This window comes from Clarias gariepinus, chromosome 16 (genome assembly GCF_024256425.1).
Source record: "Clarias gariepinus isolate MV-2021 ecotype Netherlands chromosome 16, CGAR_prim_01v2, whole genome shotgun sequence".
Taxonomy (NCBI): Eukaryota; Metazoa; Chordata; class Actinopteri; order Siluriformes; family Clariidae; genus Clarias; species Clarias gariepinus.
In genome coordinates, this window is record NC_071115.1 from 23,047,079 (window position 1) to 23,067,310 (window position 20,232).

General features: G+C 38.4%; 1 protein-coding gene across 4 annotated transcripts in view; it reads left to right on the forward strand.

The window, feature by feature from the left end:
- The first annotated feature begins 460 nt into the window (after window positions 1-460).
- The window catches only part of LOC128544334 (trinucleotide repeat-containing gene 6A protein-like), a 38,256-nt gene continuing 18,484 nt past the window's right edge, over window positions 461-20,232 (forward strand). Inside the window, exons 1-5 of one of the 4 annotated variants that reach the window (XM_053514337.1) lie at window positions 461-582; window positions 5,053-5,097; window positions 12,209-12,481; window positions 14,444-14,491; window positions 17,494-20,010. In XM_053514337.1, coding sequence (XP_053370312.1) covers window positions 14,446-14,491; window positions 17,494-20,010 — 2,563 coding nt within the window. In that variant the 5' untranslated portion in view covers window positions 461-582; window positions 5,053-5,097; window positions 12,209-12,481; window positions 14,444-14,445. The remainder of the gene's footprint in view (window positions 583-5,052; window positions 5,098-12,208; window positions 12,482-14,443; window positions 14,492-17,493; window positions 20,011-20,232) is intronic. The other 3 variants (XM_053514338.1, XM_053514340.1, XM_053514341.1) reach the window with 3 other exon arrangements.

Consider the following 20,232-nt stretch of genomic DNA (forward strand, 5'->3'; position numbering starts at 1 on the left):
TTCACTTTTGCTCAACATTTTGATTTCATTTTCGTTTTGACGCTTAAATAGAGGCAAATACCTAAGTACTGTACTACAAACGTTTTACTAAATTCTGACAGCCAGACAAACATTATATATTTCTGAGACTGGTTTCAGGTCACCCAATGTATGAAATGTAAAGATATCATTGAAAGAGTGAATTCTGACCAATGTACAAACAAAACCATTCTTTCATTTATGTAGATTCTTGTCCACCATAGCTAATCCCACCATTCTGTGGTTTAATCAGAGAGCATAGTAGTCTGTAGTACCACAGTCCTGCAAGTTTGCCTCTAACCCCCCAACCTGCACCTCTCTCTCTTTTCAGGCGTACGTCTTGCGCATGCGTTGGGATATTGCGCATGCGCATTGCAGCTTGGGAACAGAGGTGGGGGGGACGGCGGTCGGGTAGTGACAGACAGATGCGATGCGAGTGAAGGAAATGGCGGCTGAGCAGGACAAGCGTTTCCCCTCCTAGATTCTGCAAAAGCGTTACATTCATATAGCCTTATCACCTGCTTTCATTTACTCTCTACTGCACTTTAAAACTCTACGAGGTGGGTAAGTTGTGTGTTGTTGTTTTTTTGCAATATGTGTTTTCGATTTCATGCTTTTATATCGTCGTGTAAAATGCGCACGAGCGTCATCGTCTTAAAGCAGCTTAGGTTCTGCGAAGTATTTTTATAATCAGCCTAAACATCATTCAGTTTTATATTTGTGTGTGTGTGGTTTAATAAAGTTAAAATAGTTGTTCGATAGCGTTTAGGACCTATTTTAGTCGAATATCTAGAGGAGTTTGGAGCAAAAACAAAGCCATAAAAAAAGCCGAAGCGTTTTCTCCAGCACGCGCAGCATAGAAAGCTGCCGTTTGGTTAGCATTAGCATTAGCAAAGATCTTGTTCAGCTTTAACTCACTTATGAGGCAGAAATTCTGTCCGGGATATTTAATATAGCCTCGTTTTTTTTTTGTTTTTTTTTTTGAGGTTCTTAAACAAGGCAGTTTGTATTGCTTAGTAAATCAGTTTTTTTTTTAAATCATTATCATCATTATTATTATTTATTTTTCTTCTTAACAGCTGCCAGTGGCTAGTCAGGGTAACGTTACATGTTCGACCTCTGCATTTAATGGATTTATAATATATAGAAATGTGTATGTTTACAAGTAAACAGTTATGCTGGGTGGTTAAACAATAATAACTAATCTAATGTAATAATGTATAATTATTAAATGCAGGTACAGTTTTAAATAGTTTGTCCGGTTATTCGGTTATATAATTAAGTAGCTGATGTTCGTTAGCATTAGCTGTGTAACTTGACCTGTAAGTTACATTGGAAAGGAAATTGGACTGAAAATTAATTTCGGGTTTATATTTTTATATTTGAAAAACGATGTTGCGTTGTATGTACATTGGGTAAGGTTATATTAACATTGGTTTGGCACAAGAGACTGTTTGGGGGGTCTAGCTCTGATGAAAATGTAAAAAAAAAAAGCTAGCATAACCGACTAACTAACGCAGCACAGGACCGAAAAGAGAGAAACTTTATGCCAACAAAATCCTCCAAATTAATGAAGAAAATTACCGACAGACCATTTTTATTAGTGTATCGGTGTGTAATCTAAGACTACAGAGTGTAGCCGAGGGGAGGAAGCGAGTGCTGTTCTGAAAACCGGCTCACTGTGTGTAGTGCACTACACACCGGAGTGAGACCCCACATAGTGCACTTTCTAATACCCCTTCATCTGATATTTCTGCATAACTCGGTGGTTTGATAATTCAACGTTGTGGCCGCTCTCCAGAACAACGCTCGTTTCCGCCACAATAGGAATAGGTACTGCGCAGTGCACGCTGGGGTGGAGAGCGGATTGGGACGCGGCGCGGTGGGGGAGGTGCGCGCGCGGCGCCTGGGTTTGTTTAAGGCTTTTTAACCCTTTCACCTCCTGCGGAGTTACAACACTGTATTGGGCCACTGGAAAGGTTAAACATTAATTCGTTTATTATTATTATTATTATTATTATTTTATTTTTATTATTATTATTATTTTTTTTACGTGTTTTCCTACCTAGTGTTTGTGCTATTTTGATTTGCCAAGCTTTAATAGTAGGCTGAAATGTATTTTATGAATTTGGTCATCTAACTGAGATTTTACTGTATTAGTCTGCACCACGCTTGGTTAGAATTTAAGAAGTATAAGGGCGTTTTTTGCGTTACGGCTGCAGGATCGTTTGTGAGAACACTTGATCCCAAAGTCTGGTTTGTTTTGATCATTGAGAATATGAGCCTTTCATACTCAGGAACCATGTCCGGGTCTGTTTGAAGTCTACAGTGTACTCGGGCACAGATCAAATCATATATGGAAGCCAGTCGTACCTGTGCTCGGAAGTAGATCACTGTTTAGACGTGACATCGACGGTGTCGTTGGTCTCCTGGAGTTTATTTAGGTGTATAGCATGTGCCAATCTTATCCTCTGACCAACACAGCCATAGAAAAAAAAATAGGAAGCCGTGCAAGAGCATTGCTTGACATATACACACACACACACACACACACATATATATATATATATATATATATATATATATATATATTATATATATATATATATATATATATATATATATATATATTACTAGTCATTGGGGATAGCGTGTTGGTTAAGTTCCTCGATCTTTTTTTCTCAGGTTCAATGGCAGCTTACAAGCCAAGTAGATGCATACCGTCACCTGCTGTATCGAAAAGTGTAAATACGAAAGTGTACCAGAGTATGGAGAACAAAAAACAATGTAAATGCTGTCCAGCGAGGGGGCGGGCAGGGGGGAGAAATCGTTCCCGGGTGCGGTGCAAGTCAATCAGGACTAGTGTGAAAATGTCCTAAAAATATTACTGTTCCACAGTATGACACTGTTATGATGTTTCACCTCAGGCCCCGGAATAGTTTCTGAGAACATGTGACCCTGAAATCGATTTTTACTGTCTCCAAAATCTTTTATTTTTAAGTTACTTTTTAATATATGTAATTTTGCATTTGAGGTGGTAAAATGTTGCCATTTTTCTGTTATTCAGCAAGGGGATAAAAACTAGCAGACAGTACAGCATTCCATGTGATATGAATTTTTTGATAAATTTGTTTAGAAGTACGACGTCATCTGGAAAAAAAAGCATAGTGAACCCGGGTATTTATTAGATTGTTATACCTACAGTATTACAATACAAATTCACCTAGATATAGTGATAATGTATGGTGTGAACCTTGGTGATTTCTGTCTCTTGTGTGAAAGTGAGCCCAGTCATGTTTCTGCAGGTTGTTATACTTCTGATTGATGCACACAGGATAACTAATGTCTGTATAAATAAAAGGGATGAGACGCCTATCATGAATTATGCAGCATCCTTAGCCTAAAAATTCCAGCGCGTGCTACATTTCATCTTAAGTAACATCTTTATTCTGATTGGTGCTTTGGCCCAGTGTCTATCTGGGCAATGCTGTACAGAAAGTGGAAGAATTCGATATGTTTGTTTAACATAAACCCAATTTTTACACAGCACTTAACCTGTAAGTCACTCATCCTTGTAAGTCACATTATTACATGTATTTATACCATAGCTGTGGTAAGAGCTCAATAACCTACTAAACCCTTGCGAAAAAGTCGCTTTGCTGATGTCTCATTTTAAAATGTTGCGCTTTAAATTTAAGTCGGTTTCAGTGTGGCGCTCGTGGTTTCATGCTTCCTGAAGAAAACATGCAAAACTTTTCTTCCCAGAACACGTAAAAAGTCCATGTGAATGTGTAATTTGGGGTAAAATATGTGTCCATAGGTTCTTTTTACTTTAAAACATTTTTCTTGATGTTATAAACGCATGCACACACAGAAGGAAAGAAAAAATAACATGATGGATTTGGATGCGACTACAATCCCAGATCAATCGCACTATTGATTTTAGAGGAGAAAAAAGTTTGTAGAAATAGCTGGTCTTAGTGGTGTTAGGACCTTTTCCCATTTGTAATTTTGTTAACCAGGAGTGAAAAAAGAACTTTAGGGACGATTCTATAAATATTCCAATGAAAATCTTTTAGATTTTGTTATAATTCTAAACAAGCTTGGCAGATAATTTGCTCATATCACACATTGGATGCTATGGTGCTGAAAATGTGTGAATAGTTCGGAGCACGCCATCTGTAGGATTGTAGAGAAACGGAAAACAATTTATTTCCTGAAAATGCAACCATATAAAAATTAAGAATAAAAAAAAACTATTTTGGAGTCAATGTGGCCACAGTTTATAAATAAATACATCCATAAAAATGTCTAGTATCTTGTCTTTAATGCGTCTTTGTAAACCTTAAATTCGACAAAAATAAGAGTGATGCGCTGATGTCAACCAAGCTGCTTTCAACAAGAGATCATGATAAAAATGACACAAAACATAATTTACAAGTACACACTTTACATATGTAAACAGTTTGCATATACAAAAACACACCTGAGGTTCCAGACATTTACTTTTTTTTAATGATCAGGGTTTCATTGATATCTGAAGCTGAACTCGTGGCACAACATGTTATGTTAGTTACCCATCAACTGGCACCGAGCTAAATCTTAAAAAAAGATAAGTTGTTGGGTTTTTTTTATTGCTTGTGTTTGACATATGTAGAATGTTTACATTTCACATTAACTGCTAAAAACACACACACACTCTTGTGTAGGCTTGCAGTGAGAACAGGAAAAAGTGACTAACTATTAATGGAGCTTTTGGCCGACATCCAAATGGCTCCCTGTTTGATTCGCGGTGCGCTCTGAAGGGTGCCGAAGCCATTATTTTACACCTCGTGTAGGACACCTCATGTGTTATTGCCCATTTGGGAGTGCTGATTCAGACTGCATGTTGTACTACAGGTTTCAGTCATTGCAACTTTTAAATCAGTTGTTTAGGTTAGATTACATTATGGCAGGTTAAACAAATCACATATAATTTGTGTTTAAACTATGATTAAGCTCAATTTTAACCATGGTCCTTTCTCTCTTGTTTAGAGAATTGGATGCTGTTGTCACCAAAGACGTTGACAGAAGAAACAGGTTAGTTTCCGCCTGATTGTGTGAGCATGTGTGCGCGCGTGTTTCTCGTTTTTTCCCATTTGAACCTCGTATACAAAGCCGCTTCAGTGAGGCTGCTAGCGTAAGCAGTTGTTTGTGTTAAAGGGGTTCAGAGTGCTGTATAAGCTTTACTGTTTTAAATGTAAATAGGTGTGTGTGAGAGAGATAGAGAGCATGGTTTATACTGATGTCAGAGTTGTAGAATAACAATTTTCTCATTTTCCATGATTGAAATCAAGTTTATTAGGCAATGGAAATGGGTCTGTTTTCTGGAAACAAAATGCAGAACCACAGTAGACATGCGCATCACTCGTATCTGTGCTCGCTAATATAACACGACAAAGGGAGATAAATTAAGTAAGAGAAACATGTAAGTGTTGAGTATTTATTGTAGCACAAATAGTGTTCAAGTGTGTGTGTGTTTTTTTTTATTTATTTATTTTTTTCCTTTAAGTTAAGGGGTTCAAGCTAAAGTCAGTTTCCACTCAGCCAAGATCTGGTTGAGATTGTGTAGTGCACTGTGTAGTTTACACTGTTGTTGTGCAAAGGAAAATAGAACAGAAGAAGTGAAAATGAAAGGAAGTAGGGTGGGTTTTCTTTCTTTCTTTCTTTGTTGCACATACTTCATACGTATAATAATAAAAACAAAAAACACATTGGCTCCGGAAATCTGCTTGCTACTGATTTTATTCTCAGCCGTACCTAAAAACCTACCCAAGTCTACAACTCAAGGTTTCCATATAAAAAAAAACATTTCTTAGCTTTTTTTTTAATTTGTGCTACTGATGATTAAAGCTCAGAGAATGTGTCTAGTCGAGCTGATATTAACCTTCTGAATGCATGACCGTTTTATCGGGTAAATCTCACCGTCTTCCTGTTTTAAAATTAGACTAGTAGTGCCCAGGCTGCTTTGAAAAAGACACTGTGTTGCTTTTGTCCAAGCACCCTCTCCAGTCACGAGTAGACATTGAAGTCAGGTTTAAGACTCCTAAAAGGCCAGGTTTGAATGCCTGTTCGTCTCTGCTGACCACTTGTAAGCTGATTAGGTGCCACATGTTAATGCCAGGTGTAAATGGTGACTCTGAACCCGGAAAAATTCGCCTTTTTCCCCCGCAGAGCTTGTGTGTGTCTGCAAGCTGTTGGATGAGCTTAAAGGGTGGGGGAGTAAACAGAAAGCAAAGGCTGTTGAGACAAAATGGCTGCATGCTTTGATTTAGATTAGGTTGTTTTCTGTCACAGTAGTGTTATCTGAGGAAGGCAATACAGAGTGAGAAAGGAGGGAAGGTGTTTTTTTTTTGTGTGCATGTATAACACTATTATACATAAACTTAGTGTGTGTGATGAATACAGTATATGTCAAAATATGACGATGAATAAAATAGTTTTTTTTAAGAGAGCGAGCGAAAAATCGAATTTTTTTTTGTTGCTAACAATATTAACTAGTTTAACTGGATGCAAGCTGGTATTTTCATTATTAGTAACATTGATGTGGGAACAGTGACAAATACATTACAGTTTACAGTAAAAAACACCACGTTTAAACATTTCATTGTGAGAAAATAAAAACGCTAGCTGTAGTCAAATAATGAGCAAACAAGTAAACTGGAAAGATTTTGTTTTATTTTTTATTTTTGTAACGTTTTACTACAACAAGAGCTATCCGGAAAGGTTAAAAGCATTATTTATTTTGGTAACCTAGGTATGTACGTAGTCATTTATTTTCCGTAACAGTCAAGACACCTGACTGGGCAAGCACATACATTAGTGTTGTCTACTTTGTCAAGGCTTTGATATTGATATATGAAGTGAGACATTAATTATTTGAATCACATGATCTGGTCATCCAAAATGGAAGCACTACACATGGAAGCTGTGAAGTTTGTTACACAAGGATATTTGCTTTTCTTTCTTTCCTTTTTTTTTTAACTCTCTCTCCCCTGATTCAGGGTCAGTTCCTAAATGCATAACGTACTAAATAGTAACTTTAGTAACTTGGTGGCTACTGTTAGTGAGTGACCTGCCTCACATCATTTTATTGTGTTAAATCAAAACAATATTTTAACCTCAATTTGTTATAGAAATGTACTTAAAAATAATTAAAAAAACAGTCCTCTTGCATAGGCGTTTACATTTTCCAAGAGTATGGTTTCTACTTCTTTTGAGTTTATGGGCAGTCATGCAAAAACACCAACTACTGGACTGGAGAGCAAAACCAAAGAAACAAAGGTTATTGTTTTTGATAAGACATGACGTTCAAACAATTAACAGAACACAGTTACACAGCTTATATTTTTAGTCATTGCCTTTGGAAGTTTTCAGCACGTCAAAACCTGTAAGAAATACATCTGTTTGAGGCAAATCTGACTAGACATTGGTGTGATTCATTCGAATTGAAAATTGCAAAGCATAAAAAGCTAATTGAATTAAGTTGGCCATGTACCTGATTCACAGCTCTAATGGCCAGATGTTAGTGTTTCGTCTTATTATTTATAATAATTAATTACGCAGGCAGCATTGCTTACACATCTGAATTCAGGGCTAGGCTTATTATAAAAGTAAAGTAAATTATCAGAATGATTTATAAATGTTAAAGAGCAGCTAAATTGCTTTTTTTTTTCTTCCCGGGATTATTGCCCTGCTTACTGTTGTGCCTAGATTACATATGTTATGAGATGTTGCTGCAGACTTGACATCGTCTAACTTGGCATCCAAGATGTTTTCTTTAATGTACATGTTTGTCTGTTTTTATGTGGGTGTTTTCAGCAACTTAATGAAATTGTACTGACCTCCACAATCAGGATGTAGACTGTGCTTGGATTGGATACAGTGCCGTTAGGAGCAGGATTCTGGATCGTTTTCGATGTACTGTCGTCTAAGCTAGAGAGACTGCTCTGATTATCATCAGCGGTTTGTGTTCAGGAATTTAACCTTTTTTTTTTTTTTTTTTTTCAAGTGAAAAATAATTCAGCTTTGTATGTTCTTTGTTATTGAATCAGTGCATCAGCTTAATTTTATTATTTGTGTCTGAAGACTTGGATTGAAATAATTCAGCATTGGATGTTTCTGATCATTTCTCTAAATATAATAATAAAATTCCCAAATCTAAACAACCGTAAAAATACCACTGGAGTGAGTTTCTGGAATTTTGTTGTTGTCCGCCCGGATGTTACCATCAATACGTCATTAGATACGACACTAGTTGTTATTTATAGGAGACTGGAGTTGATGATTTTGCTGATAAACGAATATCAGGTAACGCTAGCCACTGTGAAAGGCTCCCTGAATCAGCCTGTGGTATCTTACTTATTTTTTTTTTTTTGCATGGTTTTCCTTAGTGTGACTTTAAAAGTGTTTTAAAATATATAATAACTTGTATCTGGGGGAGGTTTACTGATGTTTAGACATGCCACAAGACTAGATACAGCAAGTGAGGCAACATTAACATAAAAAATCTGTCCTGTCTAACCTGATGTGACTAAAATTATCAGACAAGTGCTGAGTTTGGAGAATTCAGTCTAGAGTGATGGAGGAAAAACACCAACATGGCTGATCTAAATGGAAGTGAAATCATAAAGTGCCTTCTGGGTACGGTTTAAACATTTGTTTTGATGAATAGTTAATTAATATAAAATAGTTCAAATTAACATTTAATTAAATTGTATGATGTAAAAGAACAGTTTAAGATAAATTAATTTGCTTGTCCAGTATGGTAGGCTGTTAGGAAAAGGTCCCGTATTTAACTATGTCTCTAACACATTAACATGAGTCTCAGAACTCCTCTGAAAGTCTGTGTTAATACTCCGTGTTAATAACACCCATTAGGTAATGCATTTTTCATAATTCCGACTTTTTACCCTCCACCAATACACGGGGGTTAGGATAATGGGAAGTAAAAAACATCTTGCATTTTTTTTGTTGGGTGTCTGTGTAAATAAGCTACTGTTGAGCCACGCCTCACCACAGTGTGTGTGTGTGTGGGGGGGTGGGGGTGGGGGGGGGGGTGCAGGGGTTGTTAAGATCAATTGTGGCTGTCGATGAGAGCGCAGCAGGGCAGTAACAGTTGCTATATCAAACATCTCTAACCCGAGTATCTGTTGATCCTCAGGCTTATTTTGGTTAAAAATGCTTTAGTAACGTCAGGAAAACGAAACCGAGATTTACTACACGTCGTCAGAGTGTGTGCCTTCCTGTTTAGAGGCGTTACGGGTTGCTCTGGTGACAACACTTTCTCTGGCATTCCCTGCTCCCACTGCTTGCACAAGACGTGGGCATGCCTTGTATATCTAACCAGTCTTTGAAAGTGTGTGTGTTTGATGGTTAAGTAGACTGTTTTAATTTCAAGGTGAGTTTTAAGCCTTAGGCAGTGTGCTTTGAAAACAAATGAGCAAACAAATACTGCTCTTAATCTTCATAAATATTTATATGTAAGAAATAAAGTATAAAATGATATTGGGGTTTGAGCCTTGCATTAGCCGTTTGTCTAGAGCGGTGTAATTTACCGCTCTGATCCTGTAAGTAGATTATGCTAAGATTTCTTTTTCACTCTTCCCCGTTACCACATCGCTTATTTCTCGGGACTAAAATGAAACTTGCAGTAGGGCTTTTGTTTATAGGGAAATCTAAATGGAAAGGTGTGGGCATTTTATGGCAGGAAGAAAAGTCTGCAGCTAAAGGATGATGAAAGAGAAGAGGCTGGGGTTAGGTTACTGAGATTGGGGTCGTGATCGTGTCTGATGTTGGTAACGCTGTATGTTGGACACAAGTAGTCTTTTACGGAGCCTTTGGAGGAGGAGGAAAAATGCAATGGAAGAAAATTGGTTCATGTTTGTGAGATTCTTGCAAACTTGGGTGACTCATCAATTGCTTGACAGGCATTACAGCAGCATGTTAATCTCATCATCAATGACACAGACAAAAGAAGTTAAGGTGTACCAGAGAAACGTTTTGTTTTTTTATGCTCTGCTTCAAAGACAGATTGGAAGTCATAACAGCTTATGTAGGATACTAAGAGGCGAAGTAAAAAAACGTTTTACAAAATGTTTTTTTTTTTTTTTTTTTTTGGTAGATCTTCAAGCAGCAGATACTTACTTCACACTGTCCCCACTGATACTCTAAACCTCCTACTTGATTAACTTGATTTCAACCATACACTACACTATCAACCTTACACTACATTACTGCCGTCCTGCCCTAGACAATCCTCACAATAGCTATGTTGTGTTTATCGTCCTATTTTTACTTTAGTGGTTAATGGAAAGTCTGATGATTCAGAATTTTATCTCTTGACCTTGCCTTTATTTGCTTTGCATGCAGATTAAACCTCCAGTGAAAAGAAAACTTTTGTTGTATTTTGCAACTTAAGTAAGCTGCAGTATGGTGAAGCAGTGAATAACTTAAAGTCGATGTGCATCAAATTAGTCCTAGTGTCATTTAAACACTGATACAGCGATCTGAAGAGGTTGTCTGTTCTGCAGTGTTCATTTAAGGACCACATGGACGTCCTGCGCTGAAAGGATTAAACAATATTTTAACTCCAGAGGTGTGGCCATACAGCATTGTAATATTGGTAATGCTAAATTTTATTTTATTTATTTTTTTTAAGTTTAATTAAATTCTTTTTAATAAACGTCACTACAGACAAAAATGGGCAAGAAGATAAATAAAACATATAACTTAAAGACAATTTAGTGACGATACACCCGCTAACTGCTTATGATGATGGAACCATTTCTCGCTGTTACATCTGACTGGAGTGTTTTGGTGGTTCACACTACTTGTATGCACTGCAGTGTTTTAAAATTCTTGTGCTTTTTACCACAATTTATAAAATACATTTCCTTTTGCTTTTGGAATTTTAGATTTCTGCAGCTAAACAGAAATTAAAACATCATTTTTTGTTTTGTTTTTACTGTAAAAAAAAAAAAAAAATGTAGCATTACTTTGTAAATGAGCTGATTGTCAGAGGAAGCAGCGAGTGGTTTTAATTGCATGTTGCTTCTGCTCCGGACATCTCAAGTGGTTTTAAAAAGGCTTGTGACATTTCTTGATCTAGTGTGGACTGAAAAGTGCATGCAAGTTGTAGTGTTCAGAATTTTTTTTTTCCTGACCACATGGTTGACTGTAGTTTGTGATGATATAAAGATTTGCCCCTTTTAGAATGGCTGTATAAAATATATATAAATATAGATCAGCTACATTTTTAAGATCTAGTCCAGAACTGTTTGACCTTAAGTTTAGGCTTAGCTCCTGTACATGCATCTCTAACATGAGAATAAATTATCAAGTACAGTGTGACCAATAGATCTGTCCTTACTCATAATGCAGTCCTTTGCTCTTCCGTGGTGGAGGCATTATGCTTTGTTTGGAAGTTCTCATTAGTGTAATATCCCAAGAACCAGTGGTAGAACCGTTGTAGAACTTGTGTAGAATTTCTAACCATCGGATAAATTCGGTCTAGGAAATTTATCCAAACAGGGTCAAAAGCACCCCAAGGTCACATGACTCGTGTTATTAAAATGCACTTAAATCTAAACTAATAGGTGTTTTAGAAATTTTTGTACTTTTCCCTTGGTATTCTGGAATCCAGTGCAACCATATACATCCCAGTTTTGTCTTTTTTTCTGGTTTAATCATTAACCAGAGAAGACAATACAGATATCAGATGTGTTAAGCTTTGATTAATTACAGATAAATCATCTTTAAACCTATCGTGCTGTCTTGAATGCAGCTGGCTTTGTAAATCAGTTAAGCACTTTAACACACATCATTCTGACTTCCGTTCTAAAAGGAAATACTTGAAAGTATGACATCAAATAGCATCTCTCAGGCCATTTAGTATAGACTGTAAATTGGCTGTTTTTTCAGAGCTGATTTCTACTGTGTGTGAGAAGCTATGCAGGTGCCTGGTGCAGGCGTCTTCAGGGGTGTCACACAGCAATTGTTAAGAATCTGTCGTGGCACTATGCAACTTTTTTACAAATAGCAGCATTATAAATAGCTGAGATTCTAGGAAAAACCCAAAACAGACCTGAGTTCTAACATCTGCTTCTTAACCACTACTTTTTTTTTTTTTTTTTTTTTTTTTGCACCATAGTGCCAGAACATACGGAGTCCAGTTCCTGCCAGCCTCAGTCTACCAATTGCAAACAGCACCACCTCTGGAAAACCTGCGCCATCAGCGATGCCAACTGGCCCAGAGACCGCCAACGTCCGCCACATCTTAGCTGGAAGCAACTGCTGAAAGTTTAGCGCCGTACCGCGGCCTTCGCCGCCATCCTGGGAACTCAAGTGCAGCTCACGTCTATCCACCGAGGGAAGCAAAACGCCGAGGGGCCTGAAGGATACTGCACCAAAGCTTACCTCTCAGGTATTACCCTTTGTCTCTTTATTTTACTCACAGTGCTCCGGTGCGGTGTTTTTAGACATTACACTACTTGTACATTAAATACATTGACTGGATGTTCAGCGGTTCTTCCTCTTATCTGGTTACCTAGCAGCTGCTGAATGATGTGCTCTTGTTTAAAACGTTTATTAATGATTAATATTGTTTAGTAAATAATCCTCAGTAACTGAGGCAATGAATGTGATTCCGTTAACACGGGGTGATAACCATATAAGTCTCTTATTGCAAAGTTGTTAAATCCTGACACTACACTGTGACAGTATATTGGTAGAAATTGGGGGTGTGTACAAGAGGGTATAATTGCATATCTGCGATGATTGATGTGACGATTAAATGTCAATGTTTGACAGATGATGATGATCACTTGGGCTGTGCAGGGGAAAAGAACTGATGAAGAGCCTTAACAGTTTTTGTGTGGAAATGTGATGCTTGGGGCATGTTAAGATCAAAGCAACGGCTCACGCCGCAGCATGCCGTAGCTATAACAAGACGTAGCCAGTCTTAGTAAACTTGACAACGGAAACAAACACCGGTTGCAGTGCGTTTGCTCCATTCTGATTGTGTTCATTCTCTTCATATAGAAATAAAAAGGCCAATATATTCTGTTGTACTCAGGATGTGAATAACATGGATGATCTTGCTATAGTGCTGTCTAACAGTCACTTCTCAAAGATGATGTGTTAGAAGTAGGAAAAACGGGGAAAGGGTCAAGATCTGAGCGACTTTAGCAGATGGCCTGATCTGAAGCATTTTATTTTATTTGTTCATTCAGTTAAACATCTTGTGATAGCCTGGTTGCATGTGCATCGCTTACCCGGTGAACAGACACTATGGAAGGAAGGCAAGCCAGTAAGCCCGCAGTGAGATTATCTGGCCAGTGTCCTGCCTCGAAGCTCTAATTTTTGGCATTCATGTGCAACTTGAGGGACTTGAACAAAGCTTCCTGCTAATGCCTTAGTGCAAGATACCACAGAACACCTTTAGGGGTCTTGTGGAGTCCATTGAGGTCTTGTGGAGCATATTATTCAAACAATTTGGGCTTTGAAAGAGATTAGCTGGGTTGTAAACTTATCTAAATGTAACGAGGGCATTGTGGGCGCACCTGTTTTTTCGGTACTGTCAAATGCTGTGCTAGTTGCAGGTTGGTGAGAACTTTGTCAGACTCTCAATGTGACTAATTAGATTTGTCAGGGTCACAGATTTGTCTAGGACTTGAACTTTGGAATGTGGATTTGATGTGAGTCTTGACCTTTTTTTTCTTTAAGCAAGTTTACAGTTAATGTTAGTCAGCTATATCTACTGGGATGTTGCTAAAAAATATAGGCAATAAATGTTTAAAAATCTCACATCTGGTTACTTTATTGAGCTCAACTTTCTTCCATTTACTGCACACACAAAAAACAGTTGTGTGTCAGGCATTTGCATATGAGGGTTTTAGTTGAATGAAGGCTTATGCTTTCACCATTGAGTGTTTAATAGCACTTGGCCTCACTTTTCCCACCAACCATGTTTGAGCACAGTCAAATAAAAAATGGAGGATCCAAGTGCAAAATAAATAAAAACAAATTGGTTGGCTTGCCGAGAAATGAATGCAGCACTTTTAACATATTAAAAAGCTGTTTTCAACTGGTCAATGGAAAAACCTGTGAATTCTTTATTATAAAATGTGTAATATAGAATGTTAGTTTAAGTGTGGTACTCCTAAATGGTTATATGTAGGTCTAAAAATTTAATAATGCATTCAGGTACTCTAAAGCTTTATCACGTTACCTAGATTAAATTATTTTTAATATTTATCTCTGGTATGTATTTGCACTTCAATTCAGCACTCAACACTAGTCTTTTGGTGCCTCCTAAATAAAATCTGCTTTATCATGCCTGTAGTAAAGTATTAGTATTTCACAGTGTATTTCTGTTGTTTCTTAGGCATGGCTCCCATTCGGGACTCGGTCAGCCACTCCCCTAACCAAACAGGTGACACTTTTTTGTTAGTTGCTAATTGTATTATGCTTTTCTGGTGTGTTTGCGTGCATGTGCTGTGGATGGGTTTGTAGTGCTGCTGATTTGATTTTCTCTTTCCAGGATCGAGAGTAATACATGCATAAACTTTAATAAGTGGCGCATAAACTTTAATTAGTTCCCAATTCTTTTTGCTTATTAAAATCAACATAGGATTGATCTTGCTGTTAGGGTCAGTCCAGTTTTTTCCCTCTCTATCTGCAACTGTGGAGAGTAAATAAAGTTTCTAAGGAATATTAAAAATCAGTTTGGTTTCTGCCAAGTAAATGGATTTCTGGTATTTTATTTATTTATTTTTAAACTGTAATGCAGCTTAAAACACACCCAACAACTACTTCAAATGTCTGCTTTTGTCTTTATTTTTATTTTGCCTCTGTTCCCACATCCTTTGCTTAAAATGGTCCAAGTTTTAAGAGATGCCATTTTTAACCTCTCGCTTTGGTACCACTTAAAAAAAAGAACACGCTTTCACAGCTTAAGCAACAGTCAGGCCAAGCACAAATAAAATTTGCTTGCTATAAAAGCCAATTCAGTGTAGGAGAAATGATATGGAACATGATTTTTTTCATTTTGACCTGTGAATTTTCTGATTTGGGTCCACAGAAAACAATATTCAAAATAAAATGCAGCTGCTTATTATTTAATGGTCATTTCACTCATTTGCCTTGTTGTGTACCTATGGTTTCTTTAACAAAAAATCTAAAGAAAATAAAAATATCTGTCTGGATCTCAGTGGCGGGAATTTATATAAAATTTCTGAAAGAAATAGTTCATTCAGGAATAAAAGTTCTGGATAGAATGTGTGGTGTTGCTTGTTTTTGTATTGCTGGCTCCATATTTTTATCAATAAGGTTTTTTTTGGTATTTTTATGTATAGTTTTATCAAAGTTTTTGCTGTTTTTCTTTGTGTACTGGTTACATAAATTATACGGTAGCTAAAGTCTCAGCTATTTCTTTCATGTCTTTAGCATATGGTTTAGGAACCAAGCTGATTTCGGTGATACCATTGACATGCTGGCTGTTTAAGGTTGTTCAGCAGATATGACTAGTGTGTTTGTAGTGACGGTTCAATGCGTCTTGTGAACACTTATTTATTTATTTATTATGTTTGTTTTTTAAACGTATGATTGCACAGTAGTATAGATTGAGCTATGTAAATAATTTTATTTGACATTTAACCAGATTATCTGAAGAAGAAATAATGTTTTATGCATTAAAATAATACACTTATAGCTAGTATTGTAGGCTTTAACTGCAGCTATTTTATTTTTAATCATAATATTTAAAAAACATTACAGAAGATTTTTGCCAAGTGAATGATTTCTGGTATTTTTCCGATTATTTTAACTGTAATGCAGTCTGAAACCCACCCAACAACTACTTCAAAATGTCTGCTTGTATTTTTATTTTGCCTCTGTCTGTTGCTAACCCACTTGGTGAGAACAACCTCAGACTTGGCAAGTGCAGCTCTTTAGTGAGATTTGGCAGCCTTTTTTGGAGTAGCAAGCACAGACTAGCAGAATAACTGCTGGAAAAAAAACAGAGGAATGCTGAACATTCCGTTGTTTGGCTTGAACTTGCATGCTTTTCTCACCTTGTCTTGAGGTGCAGTGCTAGTTTAATTATTTATTTTTTTAAAGTCATATGTCCAAATACTCTCAAATGCGGGTTGTAAACCCCCCCCCCCCCATTTTCTCTCTCTGTCGTTTACACTCTGTCTGATCCTCTGTCATGCTGCAGCGTCATGCTGCTTTAACAAAATGGTGGACGCTGTGCTTCTTTTTCATCCAAACTGGAAAGAGACGCTTCCCGTGGCGCGAAATGTCTGCCAGTTTAATGCGTAATATGGCATAGTACTAGAGTCTGGGTCACTAAACATCTTTGGTTTATCAGCTTTTCGGTATATCCAAATGTTTGCAAAGTCTTAATGGTTTGTTTCATTTTATAATTTTTTTTATTACATTATAAAGACCCACAGACATTTTTAAGCACTTTCACAAACACCAATATTAACACACAATCAGATGACTGAAGAGGCAAAATGCTAGAATTAGCCACTCATGTGGTATGTGTCACGAAGGGCTGGGCGATATCAGATGAAAAAAAAAAAAATCACAATTTTTCCCATATTGATCAATATCGATAGTTATGTATAATTGTGATAATATTGCAAATTTAAGTCTCCTGATTATAACTAAAGCGCAAATAAATTTGTTCATCAGTTAGATATAGAATGGAATTAATGTAAAATAAAAATATAAAGTTTTTAAATCTAACTAGAATAAGATTTAACTCAACACACGTTATCAGCCTCATGTTTGCCTGTAATTTATTTAAGTAATGTCATTAAAGCTTAAAACTTGTTGCCTGTAACAAGTTTCTTAGTCAGGCCTGTTTTCGAGGTAAAAACTTTCAACTAAAAAGTTCAACCCAGAAGAGAGCTGTGCCATATCTTCATAGTTTAGCAGAATGAAAAAGAAACTTCCCCTCCTGTATGTTATGTCATTGATGATGTATGTCTTGTTAGTAAATCATTGGATTTATTTTGGCTCTTTAGCAGGACGTTTTTAAAAGAAACTATATAAAAAGCAAAAAACTTTGTAATATTAGTTTAACAAAAAAAGTTTAGTTAAATAAAAATGAAAAACGGATCATTGACTCTGGCTAGCCAATAGGAGTGGTTCTACCAGTGCTATATATATATATATATATATATATATATATATATATATATATATATATATATATATATATAAATATATAAATTACCTTTTCTTTAGTACAGTCTTAGTTATTTTTACTGTAGTTGTGTACATTTCATTGTAGCATTTCTAAGTAATTGGTTAAATGCATTCTGGGGGCTAGGTTTTTGTAAGCATGGTGTTCAATTATAATAACTCCTTTGATGCAATTGTTTTATGACCTTTTTAAAAAATTATTTTAAATTGTGTTTGCAGGTTTGGATCACGCTGGTCTGGAATCTCAGTATGAGAATTCACCCTGGAGCACTGGCTCACCCTGCAGTGACTCAAACAGTAACTGGGACAAAGTGATTGTAGACAGCTGTGATAAGGGAGCCTGGCCTTCCATCACTGGTAGTGACCCAGAGCTGTCCTCAGAATGTATGGATGCTGAGTCTGGCTCCAGCTCCGGGTCAGAGAAAAACCTCTGTATGATGGCATCTGGGATTGCTGGTGGTGACAGCAATGGCAATAGGCAAGGCAGCAATCAAGGTTCTCATTTCATGGTTGGTAATGGTAGCAATAATGTGACTAATGGGAGTGTTAAGGGTCCTTGGGGCTCAGTGCTAAGCACATGTCAAGGTTCCGGAGAGAGCTCCAGTGACAAGCTGGCAGAAGGTGGTCATGGAAGAATAAATGCATGGGGTACCCAAGGTCCCTCAACTAATGGAGGTGTAAATCCAAGCACTTTGAACCCAAATGCCAACCATGGTGCCTGGCCCGTTCTGCAGAATGCTGGTCCAAACTCCCATGGGCCTTTGGGCAGTGGGAACGGGGGCACCAACACTCAACGAAGCACCATAGGTCAAGTGCCCAACATGCAGAGTGTTAACTCTAAGATGTCCTGGGGAAGCCTGCAAGATAAGGTGGTTGAATCTGAAGTCAATGGTACAAGCAAGGTTCTAAGTGGGCAGCCTCAAAACCTTAACACTGAATTTAATGGACCAAATAACACTACTAACCCTATGACCTCTAGTTTACCAAACTCTACAGGTTCACTGCAGATGAATGAACGACCCTGGCCTATGAGCACAGGGGGCTCCCCTCAGCTCCAAACTTCTCCTGTCTCCAATGGCACTTCCATTTCTCAGCATGGCAACAGTGAGGGGATGAACAGCGGGTCCTACGGTACAGCATGGGGTGCTCCACCCAGCACTACTTACCCTGGAGACAAATGTTCTGTCCCAAAAGGCCAAGCTGTGGTCGACACTGTGAATGCAACTCTAATGCAGTCCGGAGCTAATGGATCTTCTGTGAGTGCTGCTTCTTTCAAAAATAATAATGGGATGGTCAGTTGTGGAGGAGGCTGGGACTCTCAGTCCACTGCATCTCAAAGTTTGACTTGGGGAGCAGGTAACAGCATGGGTGCTGCTGGAGCCTCTTGTCCCTGGGGTAGCACCTCCTCTTCCTCGTCATCCTCCTCAACGTCTTCAAACACTGGCACTAAAGTCTCGAGTGGAGAGTGGGGCGCATTGCCCAGCAACAATCAGCATTCCAATGATGGCACAAACGGGAGCAGGAAGGGAACAAATGGGTGGAAGTCCTTGGAAGATGACGCTCTTGGGCTAGGGAGTGGTGGTCAGTCGTCTCAAGGCAGTACTTGGAACAAATCCACAGGGAGTGAAGGAAGTGGGGAAAGCTCGGGAAATCATAGTGAAAGGGATGGACAACGTAATGGCACCCGTAGGAGAGGCAACCAGCAAACTTTGATACAAGCAGCTCTCTCTAGAACCGATATGGACCCACGGGTGTTATCCAACCAAGGTTGGGGACAGACCCCAGTCCGGCAAAACACTGCCTGGGATGTATCCAACTCTGAAAAGAAAGCTGGAAATGGGTCGCAAGGATGGGGTAGTGCTTCCCCCCAGACATCAAGCTCCCAGAGTGGTTGGGGAGATGCACCAAGCACCAACACTAACAATGCTGTTGCATCTGGTTGGGGGGAGACCAAAGCTCAAAATGGCTGGGAAGACTCTTCAGCCGGAACAAACAAGGGTAGTTCATCTTGGGGTAACTGCAAGGATGACAAATCCTCTTCCTGGAATAATGGGCAAAAGACAAAACAGGGTTGGGGTGACTCTTCTGGCGAAGGATGGGCTGCTGAAGGGTCAAAGGGAAGCCACTGGGGGGATCCGCAGAAGTCTGGATCTGGAGGTTGGGATAGCGACAGCGACCGCTCCGGTTCAGGATGGAGTGAGGCAGGACGTTGTAATACAAACAACAATTGGAGAGGAAGTGGAGGGACTAGCACTCCTGATCAAGGTGGTCAATCAGCTGGATGGGGAGAATCTGGGAAGTCAAACAATCAGAACCAAGGCTGGGGTGAGCCAATCAAACAAAGTCACTCCAACCCAGCTTGGGGCGAAACTACAAAATCCAGCAACCAGTCAGAGTGGGGAAAAGGCCAGGATAGCAATGTAGGAACCTTCAGGGCAGCAAATGTCTCTCAAGCTGGAGGAAAAAACAAACCCACTGGATGGCTCGGGGGTCCGATGCCTGCTGCTCTGAAAGAAGAAGAGCCGACAGGTTGGGAAGAGCCGTCTCCTGAATCCATCCGGCGTCGGATGGAGATTGATGATGGCACTTCGGCATGGGGTGATCCAAGCAAGTACAACTACAGCAATGTGAACATGTGGAACAAAAATAACTCTGCAGAACAGGATATTCCACAGCAACAACCACTTCCACCGGCCTCAAGCTCCATGGCGCAAAAGGAGAAGAGCTGTAGTTCAGGTAATGGCGCTTCTGTATTCCCCCCCCCCCCCCCTTTTGTGCAGTGGCAGTGACTCACAGTCTGTATTTACTGCTCTGTAGTCATGCCTTAGGAATTCTCTGCACACTTTCCTCCTGCCTACATGTACTCTGTCCTACTTTTCCTTCCCCCTTCATCTTTTTAATTTTTTTTAAGCTAGCTAACAAAGCCTTAATGTCATATTAGGTTCTTGTCTTCTTTCA